This window comes from Copadichromis virginalis, linkage group LG4, assembly GCF_057382275.1.
Source record: "Copadichromis virginalis isolate Kocher_CV1m ecotype Utaka linkage group LG4, C_Virginalis_male_GT1.1, whole genome shotgun sequence".
Lineage (NCBI taxonomy): Eukaryota > Metazoa > Chordata > Actinopteri > Cichliformes > Cichlidae > Copadichromis > Copadichromis virginalis.
The window spans coordinates 29,020,350-29,042,041 of NC_140621.1; the positions used below are offsets into that span (position 1 = coordinate 29,020,350).

The window sequence follows — 21,692 nt, forward strand, 5'->3', positions numbered from 1 at the left end:
ACCGTTAAGCACCAGGCATGAGGAGCCTGGTGCATATCTGGCAGTTTCCTACTCTGTGTTTTTTCTATTTAGGTAGGCTTTTACTACATTGGCAGTGTGTTTGGGATCTCTGTTAAACAATTAAGCTCTTTCCAGATGGTATTAAATGATGGATCAAAGTCTGATGGCATTTTTCTTCCATTGTAATTCCATCAGTTTTGACAAGATCCCCAACACCACTGGCTGAAATGCAGCAATAAACCTTGACAAAGCCTCCACCGTGTTTTACAGATGACTCTATCTCTCTTGACCTCCTCTGTGCACATTGGTAATAATTTGAGGGAAAAACTTCAAATTTGAATTCATCACTCAGACCTGTTGTTACTGATTTTCAGTCCAGTTCTTGTGTAATCTGGCATACCTCAGTCTTTTCTGCCAGTTTCCCTTCCTTTATTTTGGCTTCTTGACAGTCACTGTTCCACTGAGATCATTTCTGATGAGGTGTCAGTTTTTTAAGCATATGACTTTTTTTTTTTAAGGTATTGCCCAAAGCCAAAGTTTGAAATCCATCAGAAATCCTGGAAAACTGTTGCTCAAGAAAACTTCAACAAAAATTAGGAGAAAGTCTGCCTCGTGCACAAAATATAAAGAAATGAGCGATTTCAGACTTCTGCACAGTAGTGTAAATAGCTCTGATAAAAGCTTTAATGCCATATAATTTACGCAATGTTTTGCATGATTCTTTTCTACCTTCTTACGATAGTTTCATATAATCATTATATTTAAAAAAAATTAAGAACCAGAAAAAAGCAGAAAGTCTAACCATCGATTAAAGCTGTGAAATACCAACAGACACAGGCAGTGACATGCGAGAGTAAGAGTTCTGGCTTCGTGTTTTAATATTTTATTTTCCCTTCATTTTAATCCATTTGCAGTCTTGATTTCATTCCTTTTCATTGATTAATTTCAAAAAAGATAGTCTCTAAAAATATGGGGTAAGACGCATCTCATTTTCTTCCTTCTTCTTCCCGATTGCATTTGATATCCACTCTGTACATATTGTATTAATAACAATAGTGCATTAGCCATAGTGCAAAGCTCAAAACAAACCAAACTGACCGCATACGCCATCAGACAAGCTGCATTCTGGACCCCGAACCAGATCTCTTTAATCTCATTTACAAAGTTTCTGGGTTGAGGCGTTCACCCAGGGATCAGGGCTATCAACAAATGTACAAAAGACTCATGGCATTTCATTTCAGTGGTAGTTAGAACTACAAGAGAAATGATGAGATGGCAAGCGTAGCTTTTTTTTTTTTTTTTGGCCACATTTAAAGATGCATGGACAGCTTTGTCTACAGGAGAGATTTGCAGAGGCAGGGCGTGTCAGGAGATGGATAGCTATAAATTTTCTCAAACAGATAAATTATTTTTTAAGCATAGTTTTAAATAAATCTTCATACATTGCATTTAACATTCAGTATATCTTGCACATATTTACAAATAGGTGTGCATACAGTTGGCTAGTGCTCATTTTTTTTTGTAGATACATGGCATGTTGAATTCTTTCTGTGCTGCCTTTAGGGTGCGTGGCTGCAGCGCACAACAGGTTGTAGAAAGAGATGATCTGCTAGAGGTAAAAACCAGTGATGGGAGGAATGTTCAGGTGTACACAGACACAACTGCCCCATAACATTAATGTAAACACACACATTCTTACTTTCTTTAAAAACCTCTTACACCCATACATTCACTCCTGAGCAGACAGACATAGTAAACTTCCTAAGCGTACAAACTTTGGGCCCAAAAGTGGTGAACACGCACAGACAGATATTGTGGAATGTATGTTGGTCGGTCTGTCATCGAAAACACTAAGTTACGGTCTCTGCTGCTTCATATATATGATATTTTTTTTAATGATCCCAAAACCACAACACCTAGCTTCCTTTTTTTGTACCTGAAAACTTGAGGGTGTGGGAGATTGGTGGGCAGGTAGGATGCCTCAAGTTAAGACTCAAACTGCAATCCAGAACAAACAGCTTCTACGATCAGTCAGTCCTTACTCACCTTTTCTTTGGAAAACATGCTAACAACAGTGTTCTTTTTGTTAAAGTTATCTCAACGTTGCCAAATGTTGTAGATTAAAAACTAATTTCTGTCCATTTTAAGATGCACCTTGTCAACGTCTGGACCTCGGAGGAACTGTATCTTAGGTCTGTTTCCTTAAAGAAAAAAAGGAAACAATACAGCCCCTGTTATGTTATTTCAGTCTGTGTGTGCTAGTCCAGCATTTACTCAAGTGACGGCCGGGTTAGTTTATGTGCAGGCAGGCATTGGAAAGACGTGTCTCATTTGGTCCACCTTTGATATGTTCTTGATCAGACTGTCCGAGACGTGAGAAGAGGTACACAGACACCAAAGCACATTCGTATAGCCACTGGACTGGAGGAAGACCCCGGTGTCTCCCACAGGGAGAGCCACCTGCTTGCTCTAGGCGTGGCCTGGACGTAATCCTCAGTGGCCTGCTGGCAGCAGCCACATGAGTATGATTTGGCTGGTATGGTGAGAGGAGCTCCACAGGTCCCAGGAGGACAGACGAAAGGAGCAGACGCGATCGTGGAGGAAACGATGCTCGGAAGAGGTTTTGGAGATATTGTGGGACAGTAGTGGAAGACCTATTTTTTTTTTGTTCCCCTCTTCTTCAACGTGAAATGACACAGTGCGAGGAGGAAGACAGAAGTGGACAGGACACAGAGACAGAAAGACAGACAGATCTTATCCTCCACCAGATCTGAAAGACAAGTGAAAATTAAGCACTTATTAATATAGATATGCTGATATAGGTGATAGGAGATGACGATGAGAGAAGCTATTTTGCTTTACTGTTTTGTAGCTGGTGTAATAGGAATGATCTAAAGTATTTTTAAAAAATTTTTTAAAAAGGAGAGAACTGAAATGGAAAGGATTGAATAAGTTCTGTGGAGATGATTTTCAGATGGTGGATTACTGTGTCAGCAGCCATGCGGAGTGAGTTTGGGATGAGATAGTGGGATATTTTTAGGATGCAGCTCTGTGTACAGATTACATGGTGATATATTATACCTTCCTCTTCGAATGTTCCTGCATCCCATGAGAACGCCAGGAGAGAAGACAAAATGTGGAGATACTTAAGTCAGTATTGATAAAAGAAATGAAGAACTCATGACACACAAATAAGAATTAATGTGCTTTGCAAGTTATAATTCTATGTAAAAAGCAAAGTAAGTAGCAAAGCAAGTAAACACAACTTAGAGTGGACTTAAGGATTTTAAAAAAAAATGAGTTTCCTTCTTGTCAAACTGCCTCAAGTCAAGTCAGAATTAGCTCCATCATGACTCAAACAATGACTCAATCCATTATTCATCTACCAGTCCTTCCCTAAATCTTCATCACATTGTAGTGATCACATCACATGCAGCAGGTCTACAGAAGTCTGCCACAGCTATGCCTGATAATATTACCCAGTAAGCCAGCAGTATGATTAGGAAGAGAAAACTTTGCTTATGGCTCATGCACACATGCACACATGCACACATGCACAGACACTTCTGGCCCCAAAAGGACTGACTGCATTCTATAAACTAAGAATCACTTATTGCTTCTTAATTTACTGTTGTCTATATATCAAAGAATTATCATATACATCATATATCATATATACTGACTGTCTATTAGAGCAGCAGTAGTCCTTTTAGGTCAGACCATAAGTAGTGCATAATAGCAAGCATGCATAGGTGGAATAGTGCGGAAGGAGCACTTCAGCAAGGGCATTTGAGGTTAGGATGCTGCCTACAGAGAAAAGGGATAATGCAGGTGTTTAAAAGCACCAACGTAAGAGTATATGACAAAATGAATGCTTAGGTAAACCCAGTGTCAAAAAAACAAAACAAAAACGTTTTTAGTCTTTACATGGAGAGTAAACAGGTGGGGGAAAATGTGGCACCAGTAGGGTAAGTCAGGTCTGTTCTAGTAGACTTGAGAAAAGGGCTGTAGTGGTTCCTGGCAAAAAACATGTCTTGCCCTGTCATTACTAAAAAAATGGGTCTGGAAAGAGGATGGAGAGGGAGGAAAGGTGCAGGATGGAGCTCAGAGTTGATTACAGCGTAGTTGTGTTTTGTATGGATCTTAAAAGCCAAAAGCGGTTCAAGCATTAGCACGTCTCAGACTTGACTCCCCATTTCCCCTCCCCTGGGCTGGGCAGTGAGTTGCAAATGGGCATCTAGTTCATAAACGTGAGAGTGGGAGGGGCGGGGACGTCCTTTAGGTAGAAGCAGACAGGTACAGAAAGGCATGCCAGAACTCTTACTTAAATCCCCATCCTGTTCCCCCTAGGACTATAGCTGCCAGGAGAATAGCACCTGCGATGGACCCTATAATGATATTGGTGCCACTTGGACCTGCGCAGAGGAAGGAGGAGGGAAGGAAGGGTGCGGAGGAGGAGGAGGAGGAGGAGGAGGAAGAGGAGGGGCAGAAACAAAACAACACCACTAAAAAACACACGTCAGAAGACAGCATCAACACTGTACATCAACAACATCAACTAGAGAGAGGGAGAAAGAGAGAGAGAAAGATGGCAAGATACCTGCAGACAGAAAGAGAGATGCAGGGAAAGAGGAAGTAACCAGCCCATGGGGTGGAGATGGGAGAACAGGCGGGTGAGCGAGGGAAGTCAGGAAGACAACAGTAACAAAAATACAAAGGAGAGAGTGTTTTATTACTTTGTTCTCATTCCACCTCTCCTGCTCTTTCAGCTGGACACCCTCCTGCTCAGGGTGGCTTTGGCTTTTTTGGCTCTATAAGAGCAGCAGCTGCTCAATTGCTCTGTGTCATTGGCAGACTGCAAGAAAGTAAGGAAGACACTTGAAAATCGCAGTGCCTGCAAAGCACACAGTACCACCACACACACACATTCACTACATACACATGCTCTAATGGATAAATGTGTCTCAACACACCCACACAATCTTCCAACATTGAAACCAAGACTCAGCAGGAAGGATAACACTGTGTGGTCTAAAAATTAACTTCCTCACAATATTCAGGTAAACTATCCTTTTTGTCCAATGTGAGGTAGTCGACTTCAGTACATGAAGAAGCTAAAGGGATGATGGGTAGAGACTATGAGGGGGATGTGAGAGGCAGACAGAAAGAGAGACATGGACAGGGTGAGAGTTGCTATGGACCTTTCTTCTCTGGGCCTGTTGCGACCGTGGGCTCAGGGATGGGATCGAAGACACTGCAGTCCTTCCCGGTGTAGTCCCTATCACAGATACACTTCACTTCATTACTGCAGGTCTGCAAGAGATTTGATGGGAGAGAGGCCCAATTAGCTATCTGCTAAGAGAAAGACGGGGCAGTTGAATATAAGAACATTAAAATGATTTGGTATTGATCAACATAATCAACGTAAGCCTGTTCTTCAAGCAGGTCCTATGTGTGATGCTTAAAAGGGTGTTGAAACAGTTAAAGTTCACATAAAAAACATTAATTTTTCATTCAAATTTAGACTGAAAAAATCGACAGTGTCACTCTAAAATGAGAAGATATTAGCTTTGTCTTTTTTTCTTTTACCCCATGGTCAGAACAAATGCGTCCGAAGTTGGATCCTGGGCATGTGCTGAGGTTGAATGCAGCCACAGGGAGGCAGCGTCTCTCCAAACACATCATGTTGGGACCACATGGAGTGCCATCCTCCACATAGCCCAGGTCTGTGCCGTCCTCTAGCAGAGCATGGCCACCCCTAATTGAAGCATCCAAACATAGAGATAGATAGATAGGACAGAGTTAGAATTACAACACCAAGGGATACTAATGGACAACAGCCTTTGTGACTGATTGGATGAATTTAATGTGACTACCTGCAGTCCAAGTACTTGTTCTGGTGATAGAGGGTGAAGCTGGTCACTTCACCTTGGAGGTCTCCAAACTTTGGCTTCATTGTCACATTAGCACAGAACAGGAACCCGCATAAAACATCTCTAAAAGAAGCCGATGCAATAAGAAAAAAGGAACATGACATTTCACCAACAGTGCAATTCATAAATGTATTATAGATTTCTATACATTTATAGAAGTTTTATTTTTCCTTACTGACAGGCCAACTGAGGATTATGTTCAGGTCACGCCTAGAATGAGCAGGTGACTCTTTCACATTCATACACATATAGACAGAGTTTTTATTCCATCCTTACAGAACTTTATGAATGACTTCCTGATTGATGCATCAGTAAATTGGTTGAGATTGCACACAAGGACTCTTTGAGGACTGAATGATTCAGAGATTGAATCACAGACCTTTTAATTAGTGGAAGACTATCTCCTGAGCCACAGCCAGGGTGGATTTTTTGGGGGTGTGTGAATCCCTCTAATTTTCAAACTTTTGCTATTTTCAGGATGTCTGGAAGGGTCAGGCTCTGTGGAGCCTTTTTTGTTGTCTCTCTGGACACTGTCCAGCTGCTTGTTGTCTTGGGATGACCATACCGGCAGTATTGCATGTGCCCATTTTTCCTCACTTTTCTTTATGTTTGAATCTTTTGAATCTTTTCAGTGAAATTGGTGGAAAATCTTAAAATAAGGCCACCATTCAAGAGACACTTGAAATTCAGACCGTGCAATAATAAGGAAAATGCTAACATACAGTGCAAGAAAACCAAAAAAGAGAATCGGGAATTTGCCACTTACGGCTTGTTGCACTGGAGCCAGCCTTGGCCATCAGGACCGGGGCCACAATTTCCTTTTTCTGTCCCCTCAGCGTTCAGCTTCTCATAACAAAACCTGTCTGCTGAATCTGAGATGGGAAAAACAAACAAATATACATATTCATATTTTAACTATCAGAATCAGACTAAACTAGTAAAATAAAAATGTCATATGCTGGAAGAGATGCTGTGGATGTGTTTAACACATACTATAGCCCCAGAGCCCCTTGCATTGTCCATCACGTGTCCTACATCGTCCACTGTAACATCGTCCCTAAAGGGGTGAAACAGTGCTAATTAGTGTACCACAAACTCAACTGCATATTAGAAAACAGCCAAAACCATCTCTTACCTGACTATTATCACACATGTATCCATCTAGCTTGTGGACATTATGAGGGCACTGCAAAAGTAGGAAAGTACATCATGAACTGGAAGCCGTTTTATGTGATCTTACAGTTTTCAGTGTTGTGTACAGAGAGTGCTACCTCGCTAGAGTCTCCAGTGCAAGTTTCCGGGATGTCACAGTCATTCACAGCCTGTCGACACACCACGCCTCTCTGCTCATACTAACACGCATCAGAGAAAAAAAAAAGGCATCAGACAAACATGTCAATCAGTTGTCATATGGGTGATTTTTAATGCATGCCGCGCAACCATACAGGCTGAGAAGTCTGAAAATGTTGTGAGTCATAAGAAACATGACACACTTCTTGTTCTTGTCACCGCACCAGCATAAATTAAGACTTTCTGAATCTTTTAAATTTCAGAAGTTTTGATAACATATAAAGGAGAAAAATACTATAAATGCTCTGACAAAGTAAACCTGATGTTCAAATTTCACTCAGTCAGTTTAATTTACTTTTCAGGCTCTTTGTAATACAGGGCTGCTCACCTTGCAGCCACTGCAGCAGAGTCCGTTACTGCACATGGCATCATGGGTAAGGGTGCACTTTTTACAGCAGGCTCCTCCCCTACGGGCACATTCCTGCCACCACAGACATGAAAACAGCTGAGTTCCAGAAAACAAGACACCATTTGGGGCCCATACATAGACATGATGTGGAGACGCTACCTGTTTCCAGTAGGTTAACCAGTCTAGCCAGCTACTTACCAGCTGGGATCCACAATCACACTCTTCTCCTGGCTCCACAAACCCGTTCCCACACTCAGGAGGGTCCAAGAGCTAAAAGAGACAAAGGTAAAAGATTAAGTAAAGGTTATTCAAAGGATTAAAGCAAAAAAATAATGTGCGACTCCGAATTAAATATGTATTTTGATTTAAAAAAAGATTTCACAGGCCACATATCCACATGGCCCTCACCTTGTTGGGCTTGTTGAACAGGCAGCTGCCACCTCCCTGGAGCAAGAACTGGATGTACTCGTCAACGCTGCAGCGAGAAAACTTTCTGGGCAGATGGAATCTGTGATGACAAAAAAACACAAAGGAAGATCAAGACACTACATGACAAGGAAATAAAATAAAAACAGCATGATACTTTTCTGTCAGTAAGGAATGCCAGATCCATTGTGGGTGTCTGTGCCATCACGTCGCAATCTGACAGAAATGTTACCATCTGTAGTAAGATATTACTCAAATGAATAATTGAAATCTTTATTGTTCCATCTGGCAAGGGGAGCTAAATCCAAATCACTCATGTAGTAAATACTTTCAATTCACCATTTGTAATTCTTACACGGTGACCGGCACACTGATGTCTTATGTTTCAGCAAATTTGCACAAAGCATCAAATGCATCGGTGATTATCACTGGCTTGACTAATCGAAAGACAGTAAAATTGAAAGTTTCTCTCTGTTACAGGTGTTTCATTTTTTAAGTCAGGGAAATTAGTAAGACAAAACTGTAGCTTAAAGGGATTTTACCCTGTGTCTTCCATGATGCATCCCACCCAGGCATCTGGGCATTTGCAGTCTCCTGTGAAGAACGGCAAAGATGACAGACATAAACTAAAGGAATAAAATAATGCACTGATCTTCATTTATAACTTAAGCTGTGACGCTTTAAATGCTGCTGCAAGACATTATGAACTTGTACTCATAACAAATAAAGATAAGAGATACAGTATAGATCTATGTGTTTGGCATTGAAAAATACAACTGATGGTTATAGAGCCTATTCTTTAGTGGCAAGGATGCTTTAACCACCACCTCCTCCTTCTTGGAAGCAGGTGACTAATCACCTAATGAAGGAGTATAATTACAGAAGAGAACTGCTGGACAGGGACACTAACACCTCCACCCCCACTGCCTTAATCCTACCAGCACCAATGTTGCTCTCTTACTTTGTTAATCTATTCACTCCAGTGCTGGGTTTACAGTTCCCTGTAAATAAAGCTTTCCTTCTATCTTACCTGCAGAGTTACGTGCATTGTTCCACCTCATCCCAATGTTCTGGCCAAGACTCTGGCACAAAGTGATGGCCATCGCACCTACATTTCCATACTGAAACAAATTCACATGGAATGCATGTAAAAGTTTGCTGTGAAGTGGGGACACATATTTTGCGACACATATTTATTGTGAGTCACATAAGTTGAGTTTATCCATCCATCCATCCATCCATCCATCCATCCATCCATCCATCCTCCCCCTGTCATTTACATCTGTGTTGTGGAGGCAGGAATCTCAGCAGTGGCAGATGCCAACAGACTCAAAACAACTGATTGGTAAGGCCACTAATGTTGTGGGAATGGAGCTGGACTCCCTTAAGGTGTTGCCGGAGAGGCGGATGTTGTCCAAGACAAGGACAATGCTGGACAATACCTCCCACCCACTCTATGACGTGCTGGCTAATCACAGGAGCACGTTTGTGAGAGACTGAGCTTATCCACCACAAAATGACAAAGGAAATCATTGTTGCCTGTGGCCCCGTGTACAACTCCTGCATTTAATGCACAGTACGAACTGCAATAGTTACACGCTTTTGCACAAAACACGTCACTTAGGAAGCACTGAACAAGCATCCTATCCAGATGCCCAAACCACCTCAACTGGCTCTTTGAATTTGGAGGAATAGTGCCTCTGCTCTGAGTCCCTCCCAAATGGCTGAGGTCCTCGTGCTATCTCTAAAAGAGAACACAGATACTTGCAGTTCTGCTGCTTATGTCTGTGATCTATTTCTTTTGGTCACAACCCAAAGCTTGTTAGCTATATATGAGGGTAGGAACTTATAGTGACCAGTAAACTGACAGCTTCACTTTCCCTCTGTCCTCTCTCTACTGCAACAGTCTCCTGTTCCACTAGTCCTTCACTTTTCAACAGACCCTAGAATACTTACACTCATCTAACTTATGCAGTAGCTCGTCTCTGCCGCAGTGCTGATTCTACGACTTACAAACAGGATAAAACTGCTGTGCTGGGACACCTGGTCCCTCTGCCTGGACAGGCTGCCAGTCCAACACAGAGACACAGCCAACTTTCACCTCCACACAATCAATTTAGAATCGCCTGATAATCAAACACAGATATCTTTAGACTGAGGGAGGAAACCTGGGCACCCACAGGAATCCCACATAAGCATGAGTAGAGCATGAAAACTGCACAAAGAATAGCCCCAGTCACTGAGCAGGTTCAGTCTCGCAACTTTTTTTGCTGTACCTACTTGAAAATATATGCTTCATATAAATTATTTTCAGCTATGTTTTAAATCAGAGAACTTAGTCCTACTTATTGATGATTTGATTTTAATATTATAACAAAAATACATAAAAAATTAAAATTTGGCTTTACAACTAAATTTCAATTTATATTATAAGTCCAATTAGAGATTCACAGTAATACAGTAGTTAGCACCACACCTCTCGCGCTATGATAGCTGAGATAACCTTTAGTGGCCATCAAATGGATAAGCTATTAAGAAAACTGATGGATGGATGGATTACTCATTTTAGGTTAAAATTTATAATAAACCCTATCTGTGTAATAGAAAATTATAATCATGTTATATTTTCCTTACCTCGTTAATTCCTCCTCCTCTTGTTGGAGAACACACCCCTCCTGTGTAGGCTGTCCCACTACGGCTACTATGAAAGTTACGCCCTCTGTGAGCACAGGAAAGCCAAAGTTGCAAGTCCAGACATCACATAAGCTTTAGTTCCCATTAAAATTTTATTTATTTATTTTGACGGTCTTACGAGAAAAGATGGACTACATCACTCTGCTCTCTGATGTTGTCCTTCCTGTACTTCATGAAGTTTTGCAGCGTTGTCAATGGGTCTTCCACTACTGGCATCATATTTTTAGAGGTCCAGGTCTCCATGGCGACCAGTACAATCCTTGTGTTGAGCTGTTCCTGATAGATCTGAGGAACACAAAATGCCCATCAGTGCACTGCTTCATTTGGTGTTTTGGTCTGATTTTTTGTAAGTGTCATCTGGGACAGATCATTCCCACACACACACGTGTTTATTGACAGGTGGCGAAGTGAGAAGGCAGAGTTTAGCAGTAGGAGGATTAATTTCCTGCAAACCGATCACTTACCGTATCCGCCGTGTTGACCACAGCTTTGGCAAAGTTCTTGGTTTGGCTGCTTGAGCGACGCAGCTGTACAAACTGTAGAGGAAAAGACGCACAGATGGCTTAAGAGATGGATCACATCAGCTCTGCTACACACAAATACACAATCAGACATGTAATTTGATTTACTTGTACTGACCAAGTGATATAAGGAATGAGTTACATGGAATGTTTCAATGTACTTCTTGCATGACCAATGTCAACTGAAGTGGCAAAGTTTCGGTTAATTAAATGAAATGCAAATATTGCTTTTTGCTTAACAATGAAATCTGTTGTATTTGACTTGTAGTTTCATCAGTGTGTTACTTGTGTGTTCCCCCAATGTTCTTTCTGCATTCTGTTCAGTGTAAGTTTGCATCAGCTCTGTACCTAGTAGTTTGTCTGTGCCTTTCAGTTTGTTCCCTGTTTTACTTCAGCAGTGGGTTATCTGTTGTGTCTTCCTGTGAGTCTTTTGTTCCCCTTTTGATTGTCTTGATTGTCTACACCTGTGTCTCATTATGCACCTATTTCCACTTCCTTGATTACACTCTATATCATCTATTCTGCCAGATATTTCTCTTTAATTTAGTTTTCTAGGTTTGTAGTCTCTCTGCCTCTTCATGTTTATAGTTTTACCATGACTCTTATCCATCCTTACCTGTCAAAGGAGGTCAGTCTGTCACAGTTTTTTTCTTATTGCATATCCATTGCTTTGTCTGTATTCCTTTAAGAAACGTTCAACTAGCATATGAACACCTGTACACTGTCCAGTCCTAACATATTCTGATGTCAGTGTAAGCTTGGAGCTAATGAAACTGGACTGCCTGGCCTCTGGCAGCTTTGTTGCTATATAAAAATAAAAGCTCATATGTTTGTGTACAACTAGCAATATGTGACAGCCCCAGGCCCTCTTGAGGGGTTGCTCTATGTGGGTTCTGTTTGCGTAGCAAGGTTTCCTGAGTGGAGCTGAGTGGGATTAGCCATACTGCAGAACACCTGGTCACTGCTCTGCAAGTGGCAGTGTGTCATCCTTCTTTGTTGAGCTGGCCACTAAAAAAAGGTATTAATTTAAATGCTGATATTATGATGATAAAATGTATATTTCTACTTGTTACTGGGCTCTGTATTTGATTTATCTTTTAACTTGCTATTTTTTACTCACAAACTGCTATCAGACAAGCATTTGCAGCTATTCTTGTTTACTGTTAGCCATGCAAATCCTGGTGATATTTAGGTACTGCTCCTCTCTGTACAAGTACATTTGTAATTTTGGGGAGATTTTATGTCCTTATTGATTGTGGCACTGAAATTTTAGACAATAAATAAGGAGAAGTACTGGACAAACCATGGGGTATGTGGTTAAGCAGTACACACTACAGTCATCAGGCTACCAAGAACCTTTAGCACTCACCATATCATTGTCATTGACCACCATCAGCTCAATATATTTGGTCTCAGTCTGCACAGAGGGCTTGCGAACACTTCGCTTGGACCGTCGCAGACCCCCAGACGCCTGCTGCTCCCTCACTTGGTCCGGTCTGTCATCATCATCACCATCACCTCCTCTGCCATCCCACTCACTGTCCTCTGTACAGTCTGGACACATAAAAAAGCAGAGCTGCAGGCAGTTAGAGGGAAATATTACTTTTTAAGGAAGATAGAGGACAGAAAATTATTAGCTCAAGTTGGCTTTAAACAATGAAAAATCGAATCTTTAAGGTGACCTGTTATAATTTTACTCATTTTCTGAAACATATGTACTGTTACAAGAGCAAATAATAATGTTAAACATTGCAAATTTTTCAAATAATACGCAGAGAGTTCCTATGAACCAAAAGCTCTGTGTCTGACTACTCTAAATGCTCAGTTTAGATGTTTTCTCTACACTTGGCTCTGTGTGATGTCACTGAGAGCAAATATGCCAAATGTGGTCATCCAAACCAGGACGTTCGGGCTATGACCCAACTACTGTTCAGGAATGGCAGCCAATCAGAAGAAGGTTGACTTCAAGGCTGGAGGAAGGGAGCTAAAAATGCTTATTTCACAAACTTTGAATGATACAAAGCTACTCTCTGCAATTTAACATAACAACAAGGTTGGAAAGGAACAAAACAGGTTCCCTTTTGAACACTGTGAATGTAATATATTTAAAATTATTCTTATTATTTAATTATACCCAGCTTATTTATCCATTTCTTATGAATTTGATTTGATCTATTTTTATGAAATGATTTTGTATTTTTGAAAATGGCTGCTTTTGAGCAGCTTCTGTGAATCAAAAAGTGACATTTATTTTCAGACTTTTGAAAAATTGCGCTTGGCATAGGTTCTTTCCTAAATGAAGTCAAATGTGTCATGAATGTAAGATAAGTGTGGCTTTATACCTGGACAATGGGCCGGAAGTCTGATATCAGGCATCCTGCGTATTAGGTGAGCACCATCATACTACAGTGAAAATATTAAGATTAGGACCTAAAACAAAAATGTTTAACTATAAAAATCTGTATTATAGTCACAGGTCATTTACCTGATTGCTGTCATTGTGAAAGGGCTCAATACCGTAAGAGAAGAAGCCATCAGAGAACATGCCACTGAGAACCACCAACAAGATGAAGAATAAAGGGTGAGTTTGGGAGGCTAATTTGTAACACACAGGGAGTTAGTATTTGAAGTTACAGACAAGGTCTACTGTCAAACTCACCACAAGCCATGGCATGTGGAGACAGCTGCCCAGGACTCTGGTAAACCTCTTAACCTTCCCTGATAGTAGCAGTGTTCCCCTCCCTGTGAGGACAAAGAACCACTGCTTAGTACAATAACCTCTGCTGACACACTCTCAGCTTCATAGGGACAATTTCATAGATCATTTGATATCACAATAGGTGAGAAGTGAGGAAAAACCTCTCCGTGCTTTCCTGTTTTAAGATGTTAGTGGCACAGTTTATGACCTACTTGTATCGTGTTCTCCACTCCTTTACTCTACTGACAATAGAGCTGGAAGTACACCATGCCCAAGGACCTCTTCAATAAATCAACACTAACATTGCCCACACAGTTATTTCTTAAAATTTAATGTGGAGTAACTGTACAGCAAACAGGCTGCGACTAAACGCAAAAAACCCCAAAGAGGAATCTGCTCTTGTCATGTAGCACTGACGCTGCTTTGCAAGGTTAAAGCGGTGAAGAGAACCAGCGGGAAATGTGAGAACCATTGATTCACCTGGATTAAATTGATTTCAGCAGGGCGCTTTGACCTCACAACAGCAGCTCAGGGAAACAATGCCTTTGAACTTGAAAGTATTTTAATCACAGGGATCACTCTGGTTAAGTGCTGCCCTGAATGCATCATGCCTGCTATGTCCAGAAGAAGCGGCATCATCACATGAAGCCTCCATCCAGCTGAGGGACAATCTGGTCTAACCACAGGTCTCCAGCCTCAACCCTGCATGCCCCTTCTCTCTTTTCACCACTCCAGGCACAATCTGACTGCCTGTGAACACACATACACCCCCAGAATTACTCCTCCCCAATCCCAAAGCTCATCTTGCTTTTGTATTAACTGGCATTTTACTCCATATATCCCCCTCCTCCTCCTCTCATTCCAGATCTGCTCTTCCCTCCCTTTCGGTCTTCTTTCATTCTCTTCGCTGCCAAGAACTTAATGACACTGCTGAGCTAACTGGTTGCTATGGAAACAGGCTTGTGATTGGTCAGGAGGACCGAAGGAGAGTTCGAAATGATTGTGGGTGGGGATGTGAGAGCTGGCTGAGTGGGTGGGTGGGTGCTGGGGGCAGTGAGTGGCACATTTGTCCACGAAAAAGCGAAGAAAAAAAACAAACATTAGCCATCCCTCCTGGCTTGCACAATGCAGTCACATTCCACTGGTCCCTCCTGACAAGCACACAGCTCATCGTTAGATGTCAAGGTTTTATCCCGTTTCCACGTTCGCTCGACGATTCTCTCCGTGGGCTTGTGATTTTACACCACGGGCGATCACTTCCTTTCTTTCTCAGCAGTCTGAGAAAAGCAGAGAGGCATGCATACGTACTGATAGGCAAACCCACATATGTGCAGACCGGTAATGTTCACGAGCTTACTTCTAAAGCAGGGAGGACGAAATGCACTTTCCATAAATAGATGAAAGCACGAGGTTGTGATCAAATAGTAGAAAACATCAGCACAATAATTTTAAAAAAGATGGCTTAAAAAGTGTGTTTTACTTCTAAAATAAGAATAATAAAAATAAATACAGTTTGAGCCGAAGGATTTTGTTATATAATCTGATCTATATCAGTTCAGGATTGTCAGGAGGAAGCAAAACTTTAAGTGAGTGTTGCACTGCTGCTCTGGTCACTCTCTTTAATATGCTGATAATGCTGCTTTGAATCACGTTCATGCACTGAAATCATGTGAGCATCCCACCTTATGCAGAAAACCTTACCACAGACTGAAAGGGACTGCCATCCTGGTTAAAGTGCCGTTCTACATAATCTGAAGACAGAAGATGGCTGCAAAGAGAGATAAGATATTATAAATACTTGCAACAGCATCCTTTCTAGTCAGAAATAATAATAATAAACTGGGATTTTTTTCTGCTGTCTGTTCTCCCCACAAATTTATTTGGTGTTCCCCATCTTGACATGAAACATAATAGAGGCGCTAAGTGCATTTGCTTAAGTGTGGGGAAATGCTAATTAGAACAGCTGCAGTAAATTAAGAGCACCCACTGATACAAAATGTGCAAAAAAAAAAGCAGATCTGATGAATTTACAGGGTAATACTAACTGATTTAATTCCAGGTCTAAAGTGAAGGTGCGTCCAAAGGCTTCTACTTGGAAACAGCTCTGGGCCAAGTGGACAGGCTGAAAGAAGAAAAAAGAAAAAAACGCTAGAGAGATGGATTTGACAGCTGATAAATTAAAGTGTAACAAAACAATTGTGGTTAGATGTGTCACTCTGTGAAAGCCACAGAAGGGTTGTGAAAAAGTCTCATGAATAATTCAGCAGAATCAATACAGTGTAAGGTCTAAAAGCATCTCAGCAGCTGAGATATTATGATTTATAAAGTCTGCATTGATCAGCACTGGCTGCCAGCTTTCAGGCAAGCTTGACTCCACAGAGCTATGGCTGTTTAGGAGCTAAGCTGGAGTCTCGTGATAAGGATAAATAGAGGAGGTCTTCACAGGAGGATAGGAAGAGGAGAAAGCGTTACTCCTATGTATTCAGCCATGCTGTGTCCCCGGATGGTCAGCTGCCAGGCTTGAGGACGTAAGGACACCGCAGGGGCAGGAGAGAGTGAAATTTACTGCGGACCAAACAGTATGTCTCTTCAGCAGCTTCGACTGTGCCAGCGTGGCTTTGAACTCAGTCTGGAGGAACCGGCTGCAGTGAATCACTGGGCTTTTACAATAAAACGCATCACTATGCAGAAATTATTCCCTCCATTGAGTACAGACAACAGATTTCTTACTATTGTCTTGGAGAGGCTGCAGCTTGGTACCTCTGTCCCTGTACAGTAACACTGCTCTACTGCTTTAGATTGTTTCTATTTAACTGTTCTTGACGTGGCTGAAAGACATTATTTTTAAGACAAAGTAGCTGCTCTGATGCTGCTGATGGTATCACAAAGACTTAATATCAAAAAAGTTCATATTTGTCTGAATCTGTCACTCAGTCGCTTTCTCATTGTTGCTGGTTTCAAAGCCGAAACAATCACACTAAAAGGTCCTTTTTAGAAACTCCTCTTCAATTGTGTCACATCATTATTTTCGTCTCCAGCAGCCCCCACCTGCTACAGATCTTTTAAAGCCATTGTGGATACTGAAATGTAAATTGCTTAAAGTTCAATATACATTCTTGCATAAAATAACACTTCAAACAACACATTGTAAGATTTATGCTAGCATTGCTCTCACACAAACTGCCTTGCTCCATAACTTTATACCTTTATGATACCTTTATCTTTTTCCTTGAGAACATCTGATTCTAGATGCTAATCTATATTCATCTAATAATCTGTAGAGTTTAAGCTATGCCGAAATGAACGCAATGTGCAAAACCAAATAAATCAAATCAGCCAAAATGTTGCTTCATCTATTTTTGAACACAGTGTGATGTGACAGAAAAAAAAGAACAAGTTCAGCTCATCCCTCCCTGCTGCTTCTAAATTTATCTGGTCTCTTATTCCGAGCATCTTAAATATTTAAAAAACAAAACACAGCAAGTGAGGCAGCTGAGACTTTTGAAATCTTGTCTACGGAAAACCATTTTATGAACATATTATAGTTATGCTTATTTAAGACACCATCTCTTCCCAAGATTATAGCATATGTATTCACTCAAATCTTGAAGCATGTGACTCTGGTGTGTGTACTGAGCCTAATATACTGTCAGAGAGAGAGAGAGAAAGAATGGGAGAGACAGTGGATGGGGGAGAGTGCTCAAACCTCTTGGACCATCCAGCACTTCTTACACAGGCCTGTTCTATAATTAATGGGACATACTTCAACACACTACTGAATAATAAAGAAGTCAGAGACTCAGCGTGGCATCCGAGTTATCAGATGATGCGACTATTTCAAGAGAGTCTACCTTTGTCCTGTGGAGATGGTGGTCGCTTCATATATCGCGCGGCATTTAAACAGCTCTTTGATTAACCAGCATTTGAGCAGTGCGTATTAAGAAAGCCAAGTGTTGTTTCATAACTTGTTGCTAGAGGTTACAGCTTAAATTTAGGGAAGGGAAAAATAGCTTCAAGCAACAACTCTTCTTGGTAACACCCACCGGACGCTGCTTCACTTCACATTCAAAGGGATTTTCACTGACTAAATGGGTCAAAATCGCAAGGAGTAGAGGCTGCTGCAATACACCGCCCTGCGCTGTTATCTCTGTGTAGCAGGAGCCGCATGAGCAGTGGGGAGCTGAGCACTGCACTGTTTTACTGACAGGGAGGAAAAGGAGGTTGACACCAACAAAATAAAAGTCTGTCCTGGTGCTGTCACACCCTTGTACACGCATGCAGTTATCTGCAGTCGAAATGGTCAAGGATTTCCTGCATTTATGCCTCGATAAATGCAGGAAATGATTGATTTTAGTGCAGGGCAAATGTTTTTAAGTTCTCATTGAAACATGTATTTATGCATTACTCACGTGGAATAGTTTCTTTTTGTTCAATTTAGAGTGAAATGTATCAGTTTCTTTTATTTAGGAAGGGTCCTAAAACCTTGTCTGGGATCCTTTACAGCATGGGAATAAACAGAATTAAGGATGTAAGCTCACCAAGGTGTCCCCGGTGCTATTCTTCACCCTGGTACCCAAGTAGTCATGAGCCATTTCTTCTTCTGACTTGATTTGCTGTACGAGGCGCTTTGGATAAATGATCTCGGTTGCAGTGTCCCCACTCTCCGCCCGGCCCACTGGGGCAAACCAGTCCCACATGCTTCCATCCTGCTCCAGGTTCCTGTCAACACCTGTATGTAATACAAGAGGAAAACTCTCACAGTGTGTTTCCACTAGGCACTGCAAGTTAGCAACACAAGTGAACCTGCCCAAACAGAGCAGCGGGGATTTCTTTAAGGATAAAAAACAAGCACAAAGTAATGCACATTTAAAACAAATCAGCCTGTGAGCGTCTTCATCTGTAAGCTCACGGTTTGGTGACCTAATTTAACAGTGAACATTATTTATCCGTAATAGTATTTTATAAAAATAGTGGATATAGCTAGATGTGCACGCTCTGATGGAAAATAATTAGAATACTTGTCATTACTTAAATTATCTACAATAGGGATGCTCATATAAGCCTGCATATTGTGAGTATACAAATGAAAGGCTCACAAATCGTCATCCCAGGGCAATAAAATGTAGTTATATTCTAGTGCTGTAGATGTTTCTTCCTAAATGCTCGTCTGAAATGGTTATGGATACGTTATAGGTAATGAGGCTGCAGTGGGAATGTGTTGATGCAGCAAATTGTGCTTTCAGGCCAGTGGGCTGTTTGGCACCGAGATCCCGCTACAGTAAAATTACGAGCCTACACCGGGGTTCGAAAAGTGCTGTTCACGGTGAAAAAAAGAGTGGATGCAAAGGAAACGAAAGGGGTTCTCCCTCTCTCGATCCAAACCCCCTCGCTCGCTTCTCTCTCTCTTACCTGAGACTGCAAGCCTCTCGCCCACTGCAGCAAAGACCGTGAAGCACCACACCGCCAGCATGATCTTCACATATTCCCCCGGATTACAGCATGGAGAGCCGCAGGATGTCACGAACCCGGCAGACGGAGTGAAGAAAAGACTAAAAAAATCACACAAATGATGGCGAGGATCCAAAATCAATCTACTAAACATCTGACGATGTGCCTCCTCTCATCTCTCCCCCTCTCTATCACTCGCCCTCTCAGCTCCGGTCAACACTGCTACAGAGAATTTGGATTTGCATATCAGAATGATGAAAAAAAGAAGTGACAGGCCTTTGTCGGAGATGATGGATACAGGCCTAGAGAGTGATCAGTTTAGAAATAGTGTGGAACGGGAGAGTGCGCACCGCGGAATCATAGCTCCGCAAGCCTGCGCGGGTGCGTATGGGTGTATGGATGAGGTTGTATGTGTGTGTATATGCGAATCTGCAGTATGCGGAAACGAAGGGATGGGAAACCGAAGAGCAATGCGTTGGGTCTGCGGTGAGGAGGACACGTGGGACGCTGGTACCCTCCTTCATCCCGAGCTGCCTCCTCCTCCCGTTGCCATGCAGCTCTGCGCAAGAAGAGGATGCGACAGCCCGCCAGCCGGAGAAAAGCTCGAAAGGGGATCAGGGATGGGCAGTTCATTCATTTTCTGAACATGAAGGAGTTAATCAGGAGTATCCGGGAAAGCGTTGACATGAAGATCACAGCTCTATAGGGGATGAAAGTGGTCCCGACCGAGGAGAGACATTATGAACCCAAGACACCCTCTGACAAACCGGCTACAGCAGAGGCCATACTGTTCACACCTTGTTTCTGCCTTAAACAGCTCAAACTGTTCAAGATATTCTTACGATTCATTTTTATTCATTTCAGCACTGCAAGTTATACCAAATGCCATAAAAATAAACTTAATCACAGGGATCTCCAAATGTTTAACCTGTTTGAATGCATCCTGCTGTTTTAACATTTAGAAAAATCACTGTTTTTGTAATGAGAAGCTGGTTTTCACTTTAAGAGCCAGTGTTACATTCAGCTTATAGGTCTGGAAATATGTAGCAAAAGAAGAAAACGTAATATTAATGCTGGAAAAAAATGAATGTTACATGTGGTCCACTGAGTACTTACTTAACCACAGCAGAGCGGCTAAGTGAATATGCACGACTGCTACTAAAGTGTAATATCAGGGACTGATTAAGTCTTTTTATTTGAATCAAGCATCACACAGAGCATACTGCCCAAACACACTGCTGTCAGTGAAATGAAAAACTCCAACTGACCACTGTGAATGTCCCTACAAGAACATTACATGATCATGTTGACTAAAGTAACTCTAAAGCTTTTGTTGGCCCCAGTGATCAGTAAAACATGCTGTGTTCAAAGGGATGTATGAGTTTAACTGCTTATGACTCCTAATCAGAAGCCACTAATGGAGATGGACGCTGAAACCTGCAGTCTCTCTGCTGTCTCTCACCTGCTGGGTTTAGCTTCCCTGGTGCAGTCCAATCTCAGCAGCCATCCTATAATACATCAAACTAATGGAGAAAAACTGCACCGGCACCCCCTCTGAATATTTCATTTACCTCCCTTTGAGACAAGCAGAGAAGGAGGAATAGCAGGAAGAGATGGAGGTGGGAGTATCAGGAGGAATGCAGCATAAGCTAAAGATGCTCCTGCCCTGCCAAAATAAAATAAAATATCATAAAATAAAATAAAATAAAAAATGATGGCTGCCAGAATATTGCAGTTCTAAAACTTTAAACAGACACTGACTTTAGTCTGCACTTTGCTGCTGGCTTTCTGATTCAAACACTAAAGTCTTCACTGTGATCTGGTAAGTGGTCACATAGTGCTGATGCAGTATTCTGCAGTAAGACAGCTGAGTTGCAAGTAGTGCAAAGGTGGCTCTGTGAGCAGGGATGCAGTGGTCACACTGGTTTTAGGGTGAATATAAAGGATATGAGGAATTCCATTTTTTTTAAGATTTCAGGTTACACTTAAATGTAAGTAATGTATAATAATCACAATCTTGAACCCTCTTATATCAGAGCTTGACAGAGACAACTCTTCTCAAGCAGCCAGTCCTGAATCAAAACTTGTACTATAGACAGTCGATGTTGATATGTCACAGTAATAAAAGCACAGGTGGAATCACAGTAAATCAGCATCCATCACTATACACCTCCCATACGTGTTATATAAAGGGGGATTCCTTCTGTAGCATATAAATGTTTGAAGTCTTGTTAAGCTGTCTAACACCTTCTGCTAAAACAGGGGAAAAGTCT

At 41.6% G+C, this 21,692-nt stretch overlaps 1 protein-coding gene across 2 annotated transcripts; it reads right to left on the reverse strand.

Annotated features, from left to right (window-relative positions):
• Positions 1-854: 854 nt before the first annotated feature.
• LOC146711762 (disintegrin and metalloproteinase domain-containing protein 11-like) lies at positions 855-20,090 on the reverse strand. Of its 2 annotated transcripts, XM_085454746.1 has the most exons (26): positions 19,381-20,089; positions 18,510-18,700; positions 16,017-16,093; positions 15,673-15,739; positions 13,933-14,015; positions 13,759-13,822; positions 13,616-13,676; positions 12,643-12,827; positions 11,217-11,288; positions 10,871-11,037; positions 10,693-10,777; positions 9,089-9,179; positions 8,601-8,652; positions 8,041-8,140; positions 7,831-7,902; positions 7,612-7,704; positions 7,205-7,285; positions 7,069-7,119; positions 6,927-6,990; positions 6,700-6,805; positions 5,877-5,996; positions 5,590-5,758; positions 5,202-5,313; positions 4,325-4,415; positions 3,082-3,099; positions 855-2,770 (listed from the first exon to the last, which is right to left on the reverse strand). In XM_085454746.1, the coding sequence occupies exons 1-26, from the start codon at positions 19,571-19,573 to the stop codon at positions 2,755-2,757; spliced, it is 2,481 nt and encodes an 826-aa protein (XP_085310872.1). In that variant the 5' UTR covers positions 19,574-20,089; the 3' UTR covers positions 855-2,754. The 2 variants fall into 2 exon arrangements, with proteins under 2 accessions (XP_085310872.1, XP_085310873.1); XM_085454747.1 differs by lacking the exons at positions 855-2,770; positions 3,082-3,099; positions 4,325-4,415 and adding an exon at positions 4,422-4,855 and having other exon boundaries at positions 19,381-20,090.
• Between the last annotated feature and the right edge of the window lie 1,602 nt (positions 20,091-21,692).